Below are 14,629 nucleotides of genomic sequence, written 5' to 3' on the forward strand. Positions count from 1 at the left end.
AACTTCAAAGGGAAGCATTTTAGGGTGTTTTGTTGTTCATAACTCATATATAAATGTGCTAGTTGCGGTCATTTTGCATCCTTCAAAAAGTCACTAGCACATTCCTATCAAAATTTTAGAAAAATCAGTAAATATTAAAAACGAAAAATGTGCCTAAATTTGTTGTTTGGCTTTGAGGTCCAATAGATCAGAAGGTGAATGAGTAAAAACATTTTTGAGGGCATCAAAAACTGCGCCAGAATTCAGAGAACAATTTGATGTCAAGCATCAAAAAATCCGATCTTCCCTGACCGACTTTTTGTTAAAATAAGCCTGAAAAGGACAATTTTAGCTTTTTGACTTTAAAAATTCATAACACACCAGCCTTTTTAGATACGATATCAAGATTTTACACACACCTTGAAATAGATGTGAATAAACGGCGAGCAAAATTTCAACCCGATACTGCAAGAAATGATTAACTTATAGCGTCTCAACCACAAAATAATTTTTTCCGAAAATTGCACTCTTAACCAGGAAATGCTCGATTACAAAAATGGGTATTCTCAAAATAATTTTTTTTTGTGTGGAAACGGTGCGCTAGAAGGTCACTGAACTGCCTATGAGGTCATTTGGTCTGGACAGATTTGGTGTATGCCCCCTTAATAAGCGTCTAGTTAAGGTTTAGTCAATAGCTGACAATTTACAAGACTTTAATCGACCGTCTATTATCATAACAATTATTAGCTAAAGATAACTGTTACCTTCATGTTATAACATATTATATAAGTTTTAATACTTTCAACACTACTATATAACAAATAATTTGAGTGACAGGATGGATTACTGAGGGGCAATGTGTTAAGGTGATTTAAGTGGGTCCCAATCCCCACCGACCATTCTTCTTTGTGTCATGCTTATGTTCCTGAATACTTGCTTCATCATCTCCTTTTTATAACAATCACGGTGTCTTTATTGACTAAGTGCATTATAACATATTATACAAGTTATAATATTATGGATTCATTACAGGTCGGTCTACCTGCCAAAAGCAACAAAGCCGGTGCTCTGATAGTAGTTATTCCCAATGTCCTGGGTATGTGCATCTGGTCTCCTCGTCTTGATAGAAGTATGAACTCTGTCAGAGGCATCAAATTCTGCAGGGTTAGTTTCAAACTTTTCTTGTCGAAAAAATAGTGTGTTTTTGTGTTCTTCCTTTATTTTGTCTCTCTTTTTTATTTAAAAATCAAATAAATTTTACGCTTATCTTTCAGTTAATCTTTCAGTAATCACAACTAAATTTACATGAGACCAAAATCAGTAAAGCGAATATTTCAATAAAAGTTAGGGGAATACTATTGAAGCTACCAGACTGCAGCTGGAGTGAGAATAGTTTATGTTAAACATTTACAAAACTACTTCGGCTAACCCAAAACACGGTAGCGGGACCATAATGACATTGGGGCCGGAATAGAACTACAAGTACCTTAGTAAATCTGAACAGTGAACCACATGATTATTTCTTATTTATTTACTTGTTTTTGGTACTATAACCCAATCATTACATTTACAGAAATTTACGGAAAAGTTTGTGTTCCATCAATTTGACCCGTGCGGTAGAGGGTCACAGAAGGTCGATCCCAGACGACGGGACTTTACCGAGAGCAAGGTAATCCTCTCGCAAAACTGGCAATTGTCAGAAAATAAAATAAATAACTGAAACATTTTGAATTTAATTCATCAGAATTAGAATTCTTTTCAATATTAAACTTACCTGAGGACCCCAGGCTATTATGTTCATTAACATATATATATAACACACCGAATAAAGATTTGGCGGAATGACAGGCTGAGCGCGGCCCAGTAATATTAAACACTCAGCCAATTGCTCTAGACAAATTGAATCGAGATTTGACGCGTGCGACAAAATATTTAGAAGTTAAACTTTGCCTCCGACATTTTTGGATTGAAACCGCCTTGAATTGTTCAACTTCAAGTAAACAACGCCAATAATAATATCAGCAACATTTCAGGACCAACAAAGTCTGACAATTCTCTTCTCGGCGTTTAACGGTAAGATGACGACTCTATACCGCTATCTGAAAGAAGGAGTCAACTTTGGGTGGCCAGATTATGACGGCAGAACGGCGCTTCACCTGGCAGTTTGCGGAGGTAGGATCATAATATTAACTAAGTACTGATAGTGATTTTTTTAGTAGTGGAACAGCAATACTAAGGTAATGGGACTACTGCTGATCAGACCTCATTACTGATAGTGATTGTTCAAAATAATATTACTTTATTTTGAGATAGGCTCCGTTTTGAGCATGTTAACTTTGTGAGACTAGAATTTGCAAGCAGAGTGCTGAAAGTAATTGAGGATAAGATTAACCAGTTAAATGAACCAGTTAATTAACCAGTTAATTAACCAGTTAAATGAACCAGTTAATTAACCAGTTAATTAACCAGTTAATTAACCAGTTAAATGAACCAGTTAATTAGCCAGTTAAATAAACCCCACCAGCCCAGTACGACGTGTGCAGGTTCCTGATAGAGAAGTGTCAAGTGGACTGCAGTCCTGTGGACAGGTGGGACGCCACCCCACTGGACGACGCCATCAAGTACGGCAACCAGCAGATCATCACCTATCTCAAGAAGAAGGGAGCTCTCAGAGGCAATGCCATTGTACAGGCCGAGCAATAATAGCTGATATGTGGAACTGGATATTTGCAGCTAGGGGATATTTTGGTAGTGCTGGTATCAAGGCCCTCGTTGGCTTGCTATTTTCAAGTCTTTGACGACGTACAACTACAGCGTGATATGGCATCACACATCATTTTAAACGTTGCTATGCTTTAAAGATTGTAATTTTAAATAGAGATTCTTTGATTTTAAGGAATGATGATACTAGCTTATCCAGTCTCATAGGCAATTTTGATTTACTGTGTATTGTACGACCTTTTTTTGGTGTAATAAATCGTATCGATAGATTCGGGGTTGTCGCATGATACACATATTATAATTAACGAAGATATCCTTTTTTAGATTTTCTCAGATGTTCATTAACATTAAATCAGCAGTAGCGATGATTAAAGTTAAACTGATGGCATTCTTTACAATCACTTCCTTAGAGTTTCCTCATTTCAGACAAATAAGTTTCCTTTTTTAATTAATAAATGGCATACCATTTCTGTTCGACTTAATGATCAATTGTAGCAGCTGCTCGATAAGATAAATTTACTTTGAAATAACGATTATATGATTTTGAGGAATGACGAAGCAACCTGGACTTAAATGATAAAAAATGAATGCAAGTGTTACGTTTGAGAGGACTTCCTAACTTATTAACAAACTACTAGTACTAAGACCTCTTATTGAGTTATATTACATGTAGATTGTGTATGTTAGTTTGAATTTACGTTCTTTCATTATTACTGGATATTTATGCTTGCATGCCTAATAAGATGTTATTCGTTCTCACGTTCTGTTCTCAGGTGACCGCGAACTTTTGTTACTGGTAACATAACTTTATTTATTCTCTTCAAAAACAGAAAAGGTAACACTGAGAATATAAACATTCAGATCAGTGCATTAGCGCGCAATGAAATATTGGGCTGCGCCGAGCTATAAAGGATTAACTTGTATCAGTGTATCTCTTAGTGACCCCCATTTTCATTTCACTTAGTGGGTGTCAGTCGTATTGCTTTAGTTCGCCTGATATGTGATATCACCCCTGTCGAACTTCGGTACATGTCGAACTAGAGTCCGAAGGTAGCGTACTCTAGTTCGACAAATAGTTTCTGCTTGTGACCCAAAGCTGCAAAGGCTATTGCCATCATAGGATCACAGGGTTCAATGGCAGATAAAATTAAAACAATTTTCAGACATCTAGATAGCAACCAGCGGTTAGAAATTCCAGAACCTTTCCACTTTCAGTAGTTTTAATTGTCCTGTTTGCCACTCAGTTCTGGTCTAGCTAACAGGAAAATATATTGATATCCGACTGTTTCCGGTTCAGCAGCCAAATCTCTAGACCGGTACTCTGTTACTAGTCGTCTGTGATAATATAAAGTGTGGTATGTGGTAGATATTTATATAGCGTACTCCACAATCTAGATCTATAAAACAGGGAACGAGTTACCACGTTGTCGTTAGTCTTTTATCTCTCCGCTAAGTCTACAATAATTCTGCTAGCTAACAATTGAGTGTGTGGTCAATTAAATGTTCATAAATATAGATTATAGGGGCCTTATAGAGATTACACTCCACATTCACACATAATTGAACAGCATGAGACAAGTGGAAAACATGAAACAAACGAATAGATTTCAAGCTCGTAAACGATCGTTGCTTGAGATCGCAGATTTCAAAACTATAGTTCGACAGTCGAAGTTCTCTTGTTGAACTTGATCTGAGTACAGGTAAAGCACTTTAGTTCGACAGAGTCGAACCTTAGGGTTTGTCGAACTAGAGTGAGTGTCAAACTTGAGTACGTGTACCGAATTTACCGTGGTAAAAACATCGTCAGTTTCACACCGTAAACTGTGCAAACAACTACGAATGGTTCCTCCAACATTGTCTACGGCCGCGGGCAATATCCTTTATTTCATTTAATTCTTCTAAAGTATTCATAACCAAATCACGATCTTTACACTTTAAGATCTTCCATCAATTGGCAATTGGAGGACTTCGACGGCGTTTTTGCTTCGCATCGAAGACGATCTGGAAGGGTTGACATTGTCAATTTAATCAAGTCCATCAATAATTTAAAGAGGTGATTGCCGGGATCCAACCTATACGCCCTTTTAAGTTTTCATTCATAGTTACGGCACAAACAAAATATTAGGGGTCGTTCACATATTACGTAATCATTTTTGGGACATTTTGAAAATAGTCACGCGCGGATAAATCTAAAAATAAAATCATGTAATCCTCAATTCGCGATTGGTGATCCAAATCGGTTATACTTATTGGAGATATTTAAGGCATCATGGCACTGTGGTCACTAAAACAATGAATAAAAATATTAAGTATTATAGTTATACATTGACGGATGTTACTCGTCTAAATTTCTTCGAAGTAGCGCGCGCCGCTTTCTTCTCGTAATGGCACGAGCTCGAAATGGCACGAGCTACAAAGTGAAATTCACGCGCGAAGCGTGCACTCCGCGCGGCCGGCCAGTGCACAGTTGACAGTATCGGGCCGCCGCGAAAGCCACGATACAGCCTCGGCTCGCCTAAAGATTCACGTTACCTGGGGACCTCAGGCTATTATGTATTATGTTCATCGGATGATCATCATTCATATTATTAACATTAATTAGCTACAAAGGATTGTCGGATTGACATCGTCAATTAATTAAGTGTTGATCACAATGCTGGCAAGCATTACCGTCGCCCTTATATTCACAATACTATTTACCCCCTATACTATTATATCCCCTTTATTGTTTTCCAGGCATTAAGACTCATCGAAAGTAGTTCAGCAGGTATATTTAAGTTCAAAACATTCTAATTCAATGTTAAAGATGGCAGAAATAAAAAATAGTTATATGGAGGTTTTTAAGAAATTTGCGCAAAATACGCGCCAGCATGTTATACGAAATTAGGTAAAAAACCCAAAATCGCCATATTCAGGTGCCTTAAAAACCATGATAAAATTGAGTTAGAGATCTGAAACTTTGCAGGGCGTCTAGACCTTGTCCAAATCGACTGTAAACAAAATTTCATGTTTCAGGAGTATCGGGAAGTGGGTTTTCTGGAACCCCTGTTTTACAACAGATTGTCGTGAAGTATAGTATAGTGGTATAGACGCTTTGGCAGTCAATTGTAGCCTACATTTAAGTGTCCGTAGATTCGAAAGTATAAACGATACAGTCATCTCGAACCACAGGTTTTAAAGGTAATCGTTTAAGCTTTAGTTTACATTGTATTGAAAAATAATTTAACGTCATCATCATCACTTGATGACGTCATCAAATTAAGTCTTTTTAAAACTTGATTTTTGACAAAGTAACAACTTTTCAAATCGATTTTACACCATTAAGGAGTAATTTTATTCAAAATCTGAGGAAATTATCATCTTAGATAATTGTTCAAGCATTCCGAAAATCTACCGGAAAAGTTTCCTACCTTGCTCCTTCATAAAGATATTTGCTATTGAAGTTAGTGCTTTTTTGAAGAATAATTTTATAAAAACACAAAAGTTGTGAATTAGTATTCTCTGGTGTTGGGCCATCCCTTGGGTTGTGGAGCTCAATTTTGCTTCCTAAAGGTCTAAATTGTGTTATAGGCTAGTTTTAAAGTTAAAAATCAAAAAGTTGCACACGTGGGGTCACGCCCAAATTGATTTAAAATAGCTAAGGAAAGAAAAAATCACTAAAAATTTTGATTTTCACGATTTTTATCCACTTTGGAGTCCCGTTGTGATCCAAGTTCTTTTTGAAATCTTCTGAAACATTGCATGCTTATCAAACTATATATTAAATACCACTATGCAAAAATTTACGGTGATTCAATATTGTATGCGCACGCAACGTCCGCTCAAAGTTTGCACGTGCGAAAGGTGAGAATTTTGCTCATTCGTGATTTCGAATATATTCTGCTTTCCACGATATTTAAATGGCATTATATATGAATTTAATGCCAACTTGAATGAGTAAAAAGTGCCATATTCAGTCGGCTATCGACAGATATACCTACCTAAACACAAGGAAACGTTTTCAAAGGCAGAATTTCGAAATCGTCGAAATTACCTCCTTGTTAATGAAGTTTCGACTGTGTAAATTATCCTGACATTATAATCAAAAAGAGATGATATTTGACCAAAACCCATAATCATGGGTAGAGTTTACCGCTGCCAGTGTCTCTCTTTTCGAAACAAAAGGAAATGATATTAATTTGAGGAACCGTCCGCTAATGCAAATTGATACCGAGAATGAAATCGGTCGCTCGCTTTTCCCATTTAATAAGCTTTATTACAATTCGTAAGCCGTGCATGAATGGGAAAAGCGAGCGACCGATTTCATTCTCGGTATCAATTTGCATTAGCGGACGGTTCCTCAAATTAATATCATTTCCTTTTGTTTCGAAAAGAGAGACACTGGCAGCGGTAAACTCTACCCATGATTATGGGTTTTGGTCAAATACATGGTATTAAACTGCATGCTATCCATAACCATTTTTTCCCTAAAAATGGTTTTCTCAGCAACTCTGACCTATTACATTAAAGCTTCACATAGCCATGTGCCTACGCGTACTGCGTGACGCGCTTGTTTCACAAGTAGGATTGCCATCTATAGAGCCCTCTTTTGCCGCCTACGGCGGTCGCGCGCTACTGCAAGCGAGAGGGCTCTGGTTAGAGCAACATTAAAGCCGATTGTTGTGATTTATTTATTAACCATTTATCATTGTTAGGCATGTAGACAAATTTCCAGTTATCGCAAGAGTTGTCTCACTTGTTCAGAACATATTTGTCTACATCCCTCATCATGGAAAAGTTTTTAAGCCCTCAGCGCTTGGACATCACCCTCACAGAGAAAGGTGACGAAGTCGCAGATACCTACCTGCACTGGAAACAGACTCTAGACAATTTTATTACTATTCTTGGTGAAAAAGCTAACACCGAAGAGACACAATATATGGTGCTTTGCAATTATGTGAGCCCCTCAATATATACAACTATCAAGGGTGAAACAAAGTTTTCGGAGGCAGTTAAGATCTTGAATGGTTTGTTTGTTAAAACAAAGAATACTAACTTTGCGAGATTTTGTTTATCTACACGGAGTCAAACTGAAGCTGAATCAGTTGATCAATTTGTCTTGGCGTTGCGGACACTGGCGAAACAGTGTAATTTTACCGAAGTATCAGCTGCTGTTCATGGGGAAGAGAGCATTAGAACAGCTCTTATCAGTGGGCTAAGGGACAAGCAAATTCGGCAGCGCCTAATGGAGGACACTAAAAGTTTAGATGATACCATCACTCTGGCTTGTACTCTGGAGCAATCAATCTCAAACAATGAAAAGTATAACGGTTCTAATCTAAATGGTATTGTTAAGGGAAACGATTCTGGACTGGATTCAAAGGATCATGCGGTTGTAGCTGCCACTCACGGCAATTCAGTTAGTCCTAATATAAAGTGTGGATATTGTGGTAAGGAGTACCATGTTCGAACAGCGTGTCCTGCCAATAATACTACTTGTAAAACTTGCGGTAAGCGCGGACATTGGGCACGAGTATGTCGATCAGCGACGGGTCTTGGGAAGACCGCACCTAATGATTACTTCTCTAAGAAGAACTCTGCGAACAACGCTTATACTCCAGTTAACAACGCCTACAACGTCCCGTCAGCTGATCAGCCCCAGCAATCATCCCCATTCTCTTATCTTTGTGCTATGTCTCCATCGACACCTTCAACGCTGTCTCAGACAACCGTCAACGCAAAGGTAAATAATCATATCGCTTACATTTTGATTGACACTGGTAGCTCAGAGAGTTTTGTTGACTTGGGTTTTGCTAGGCGAAACGGCATAACGATAGGCCCTGGTACGAACAAAATAACTTTAGCTTCGGAATCAATGTCAACAAACACTCAGGGGTCCTGTGTAGTAGATATTGTGATTGAAGGCCACTCCTATTCAGAGTGTAAATTATCAGTTATGGACAAACTATGTTGCGACGCAATCGTGTGTTTGGATTTACTCCGAAGTCATATGAATCTTGTGGTTAATTTCGGAGGAAATAGAGATCCATTGGTGATAGATGAAGCTGGTAGGAACTGTGCACAGCTTTCAATGTCGAATCTTGAGCCCATACCTCTATTCTCCACATTAATGGTAGGCACCAATCCAATCGCTTGTAGGTCCAGAAAGTACTCTGATGCAGAGAGAGCATTTATAGCAAAATCGGTTAAAGAGTTATTGGAACAGGGCATTATTAGGCCAAGTAATAGTCCTTGGAGAGCACAGGTCCTCGTTACAGGTTTAGATTCGGCAAGACCCCGAATGGTGGTAGACTACTCTCGAACGATCAACAAATTCACACACTTAGATGCGTATCCTCTGCCAAACCTTGATACTATGGCCTCGCAGATAGCTAAGTACAGGATCTATAGCACATTTGATCTTAAGTCTGCCTACCATCAAATCCCGATTCTCGAAGGAGAAAAGCCACTCACAGCCTTTGAAGCAGCTGGGAAACTATTTGAATTTAATGGCATTCCCTTTGGAGTCACTAATGGCGGGCCTGTTTTTCAACGTAATATGGACATACTTGTGGAGGAAAATAAGTTAGATAGTGTTTTTCCTTATCTGGACAATATAACTGTTGGGGGCTATGATCAGGAAGATCACGACAAAAACGTCAAGGGGTTATTATCGACTATTAAGAAGTTGGGACTAACGTTGAATCATGATAAGACTATAAGTTCAGTTGAAACTATCAACATTTTGGGCTATCAAATTTCTCACGGCACTATCTGTCCTGATCCTGAGCGCATGCAGCCGTTGAGGGACTTGCCGGTACCACATGATGCTGACTCACTAAAAAGGGCCATGGGCTTATTCTCTTATTATGCTAAATGGGTGCCAAAATTCTCGGACTTGGTACGACCTTTGATAGACCCGGAATTCCCCCTACAGGAAGATGCAATCACGGCATTTAATAATCTGAAAACGTGTATAGAGGGTTCCTGTGTAGTCTGCCCTAACACTAATGAGCAGATGGTGCTAGAGTCTGACGCTTCTAATTTCTTACTAGCCAACGCCAGTTCAATTCCTTTCCATATAACGGCATTATATCTTTCAACTTGACCATTTCCGATCTGCCACAATTGGATTCTCAAATAGCAGCCGGTATAATCCCAGAGGAAATGGTCAAGTTGAAAGATATAATGCCGTTATATGGAAAGGAATTGAACTGGCGTTGGCTAGTAAGAAATTAGCACCATGTCACTGGGAACAGGTCCTCCCTCAAGTTCTGCACTCTGTCCGCACCTTATTATGTACCTCAACTAATCAATCACCTCATGAGCGATTATTTAGTTATGTTAGGAGATCTGCCACAGGTAATTCTCTACCTTCTTGGCTTATTGGGGCATCCAAGGTTCTTCTTAAGAAACACGTGAGGTCTAATAAGTACGATGATTTGTGCGAAGAGGTGGATATTGTCTCACTACAGCCTGAATCTGCTAAAGTTAGGTTTGCTTCCGGAAGGGAGGCCTCGGTATCGATTCGGGATATTGCTCCTCTGGCAGGTCAAGTTGAGATTGACCCTGGACAAAATTCTGTTGTTGATTGCGGTGAAGTACAGACTATTGATAGGGAATTAACCGCAGGACCTGTTGTAATCGGACAAGATAGTGGCTCTGTTCCTACTAAGAATACGTGTAACCCTGCTGTTCCGCCGTCGGATGTTGTGGTACCGGACTTTACCCCTGCATTACGTAGGTCACAGAGGACTAATAAGGGAGTACCTCCTCCGCGGTTTGAGGCGGGTTGAAACTTTATTGACTTGCAGTTTAATGAATGATATATTTTCTGGAATTGTGATTTTTATGGTATTAATCGGATTTATAACTTGGTAGATTTGAGGTTTTACAAATTCATGTTGAATCGTATTTTACAAATTCATGTTTTATGAGTGCCTTTTAGAACAACACATGTTTATGAAAGATGTATTTTTATATGAACCGATTATTTAGTTTTTCGCGAGTATGTGACTTTTGAGAAGTTTTATCAATGTGTTATCAATGTTTTATCAAATGTATCGTTATCTGCGCATTAAAATGGCGCTAATTCGTATAAAAAGCCTATTTTTCAGCTGACGCGCGCATTTGCGCATTTCCATTTGTTAAATTTTTAAATTTTATTTGATTTTTACGGGGGGTGTATGTTGTGATTTATTTATTAACCATTTATCATTGTTAGGCATGTAGACAAATTTCCAGTTATCGCAAGAGTTGTCTCACTTGTTCAGAACACCGATATAATAAATTTACTTTTTATATTGGGTCATACCACAGACATTACCATCTAATTTGACTTTTGAATCGTTTAATCTGTTTTATCCGTTTAGTACCTAATAAGCACACGACAGCCAACACCCGCAACAAATTGCTTATTACATTTGCATTATCAAAATGCACTCATAGCACTCAGGGGAATCAGTAAGTAAGTATTGCTCTAACCAGAGCCCTCTCGCTTGTTGTGAAACAAGCGCGTCACGCAGTACGCGTAGGCACATAAGTAAGTAAGTAAGTAAGTAAGTAAGTAAAGATTATGACATAACATCATCACAAGTGTCTACAAAATATCATTGCACTAAATGAAAAAATAATTTAAATAAATATATTTTTCCATCAACTGTCAACATTAATAATTTATCAAATTCAATTTTATTAATTAATAAAATCTAATACATAATACATTATCTATAAATAATTCATTAATACTTCCCAGTGGAATAAAGATTTATGAAACGCTTCTTTGCCACAAAAGGATGAAACCAAAGATATTCATTATGTGTCTCCTTATTGCTTAAATAACTGGGTCCTTCAATTTTCCCTAAAACTTCATTCGAAACATTCCAAAAATAAAAATCATTTACACTGTTTTTAGAAATCACATGGCTATGTGAAAGTAAGTAAGTAAGTAAGTAAGTAAGTAAGTAAAAAGTATGACCAATGACATAAAATCATCATAAGTGTCTACAAAATATCATTGCACTAAATAGAAAAATAATTTAAATAAATATATTTTTCCATCAACATTAATAATTTATCAAATTCAATTTTATTAATTAATAAAATCTAATAGATTATAAAGCAATGAAAGGCATTAGTTTGGTCAAATCAAACAGAACATATGCTATCAGACTTTTAACTGACTAAGGTAGGGTTAAAACAGTTTCGACGCTAGCAACGATCCCCTTTTACATAGTTCCACTAAAAATAATAATTTAAGGTTAAATATGTATAGTGATAGGTAAATAAAGTATAATGCAATCAAAATTGTAATGAAAACGGTAGAGATAAAGTATACTGAAACTAAGAAAACGTAGTCGCAACGTCATGAATCGAAATGTACCCAAATTACTCTGAAAAGACCCCCGCGCAAACTTCCCGCGCAATTTATATATAAATAATTCATAAAAACTTCCCAGTGGAATAAAGATTTACAAAACGCTTCTTTGCCACAAAAGGATGAAACCAAAGATATTTATTATGTCTCTCCTTATTGCTTAAATAACAGTCAGAGGAAGACAAAAAGCCCAGCACCACGGACTGAATGATGTATCCTTCAATCTATTACCTCAGAAGTGTAAAATTTTACGGATGAATTGATCCCAGGGGGGACTCCCAATGCACCGCTTCGGGGGTAATTGATACACCTTTCACAAGCATGAGCCACTTTGGTCTACTTGCTGTGAGCAGTGGCGAAACTTTGCTTGTTGGCGCCCCCCGCTCAGTGACGAAAAGCGCCCCCCTAACATTTTTTGTCCCTAAAAATAAAATTAAAAAAAATAAAAGGTCGGGTACTTTTTTTCTCGCCCCCCTACAGCTTTTTGCGCCCCCTGAAGCAAAAAAGGGTACCCCAAATATTTTTTTCGCGTTGGCCGAACGCTAAATTGGACAGGGAAATACACAAACAAGGCGTTTTTTCAGTGAGGTCTAAAATTCAGGAAAATTGCGCCGCCCTTATACGGCGCCCCCCCCGCACAGCCGGGTCTGCGGGGCCCTAAGTTACGCCACTGGCTGTGAGGTGTCTCAGCTACATGGGTTGGGGGTCCCCTTTTTTTTAATATTTTTTTTGCATTATCAAAATGCTGTGGTTATCAAAGCGCTCAGCATCACATGCATGATCTTCACTGGTAGCGAATTAATTGGGGACCTCAGGCTTTTCTGTTCATAAACAGATTGTGGATGCGGCGGAATGACAGGCTGACTGCTGCCCAGTAAATAGCGAAAAAGGACTATGTATATAATGTAACATAACAAATTCACACATAATAAAGTCATTATAAAACTGTTCTTGAGTTATTAATATGTTTATCAAAGGCACACCAATTATATTTGGTCATTTAATTTGTTATATTTCTCCAAGTTAGCTAAAATCGTACACTTTCCTAAATGAATTAAAGCAGCAGAGGGGATGGCGGCTTCTCTGGGATCTAATACATCCTGAATGCTGAAGCAGCCCAACACCATGTCTCAACGCACTGGTTTTGGGATGTTTGCCCCTGTTTGCCTGTCCGGGTCAATAAAGCAGTCGAGCATCATGTGTGTTATGTTAAGCAGAGGCCGCTATTGAGGGCGTCCAGGCGTCCGTGGACGCCCTAAAATTATTTTCTGGTGGCTGGTGCTTGAAAATAGAAATAGTGATTAGTAATGGTATTCGGAAATATCTAACCGCAATATAAAGCTCTCTATTCATTCAAACGTTCGAATGTAGGCGCACGCATGATCTTTGTGAAATTTTGTGTTGTAGGGTGTCCAATCCTCGTTTGGACAACTTATACGCGCAGTTTTAACACATAGTTAATTGTAAACGGTACAAAGCACATCAAGCGCATCCACTACAGGTTATCTATATGATTTGGTTGTCCAGGACACTTTGCAATCTGAACTTTTATGGTACTGCGCGGCTGAGATCGTACACGTGTGTGTCCTGTTTCACTCATGTTATAAGTTTTATTTTTTGTTTATTTGCTGTCGCCTGTGACACATTACATACATGAGGCACTGTGGACTGTGTGTAACTGTAATGTACGTTGGAATAATTAAATTAATTAATTAACTCTCTGCTATGGTAATGGTATTGTATGCAGTCATCGGTGAATAGACATCGGCAGTTTAGGGGGGAGCTTGGGGCGGCCCCCAAGCCCCCTCCCCCAGTCGGTTGGACACCCAACAAAACTGACAGCCAGCTCCCACGAGCCGCCTCTGATGTTAAGCATTCCCAACCAACAAATGTGGGAACTAAAAGTAAACTAAAGTAGAGTAAAATGTATGACATAACATCATCACACATGTCTACAAAATATCATCGCATTATGTGAACAAATATAAAATAAATATTTCCCCACCAACATTAATTATATTAAATTTTAAATTTTATCTAAAAACATTATCCTATTTTAAAAACCTAAGCAAACTTCCCAGTGGAATACAGATTTATAAAACATTTCTTTGCCACATAGGGATGAAACCAAAGATAATCATTATGTTTTTTCTTTATTACTGACATAACTGGCTCCTTCAATTCTTACTTAAGGGGGCCGGGGGGGTCTTCATCAAAATTCTCTCGAAATTGACTTTATAGTTGTTTCTGGTAGAAGGGAGTGATATCTACCAGCTGCTTTTGGTCCAATGGAAAAATATTGTTCCTAGCCAAAATTATCGCCGGTTTAAGGTCAGCGCTTATGTGTAATTGTATTGCGTGAGCGATTTTCAATCGCAAATTCTGAAAATCGAGTCTAAAAATCTATCTTCTCCTACATTTTTTGAGCAATCTCCCTGAAACTTTCAGGATATGTTCTAGGGACCATTTAGAAGATTTGATCGAGCCAAAATTTATTCAATTTTGAAAATCTTGGACCTCGTTTTTTTACGATTTTTTCAGGTCCAAGATTTTCAGAATTAAATAAAAAAATTT

General features: G+C 38.0%; 2 protein-coding genes across 5 annotated transcripts in view; both read left to right on the plus strand.

Moving 5' to 3' along the window:
• The window catches only part of LOC134816129 (glutaminase kidney isoform, mitochondrial-like), a 42,642-nt gene extending 39,232 nt beyond the window's left edge, over positions 1-3,410 (plus strand). For all 3 annotated transcript variants that reach the window (XM_063824889.1, XM_063824891.1, XM_063824890.1), the window contains 4 exons: positions 1,012-1,143; positions 1,553-1,648; positions 2,013-2,151; positions 2,504-3,410. In XM_063824889.1, coding sequence (XP_063680959.1) covers positions 1,012-1,143; positions 1,553-1,648; positions 2,013-2,151; positions 2,504-2,682 — 546 coding nt within the window. In that variant the 3' untranslated portion in view covers positions 2,683-3,410. The remainder of the gene's footprint in view (positions 1-1,011; positions 1,144-1,552; positions 1,649-2,012; positions 2,152-2,503) is intronic.
• Positions 788-14,629, plus strand: part of LOC134816130 (erythroferrone-like) — a 75,930-nt gene continuing 62,088 nt past the window's right edge. For both annotated transcript variants that reach the window (XM_063824892.1, XM_063824893.1), the window contains exon 1: positions 788-808. The gene's annotated coding sequence lies outside the window, so the exon portion shown is untranslated. The remainder of the gene's footprint in view (positions 809-14,629) is intronic.

This window comes from Bolinopsis microptera, chromosome 5, assembly GCF_026151205.1.
Source record: "Bolinopsis microptera isolate Bmic1 chromosome 5, MBARI_Bmic_1.0, whole genome shotgun sequence".
NCBI classification, from domain to species: Eukaryota; Metazoa; Ctenophora; class Tentaculata; order Lobata; family Bolinopsidae; genus Bolinopsis; species Bolinopsis microptera.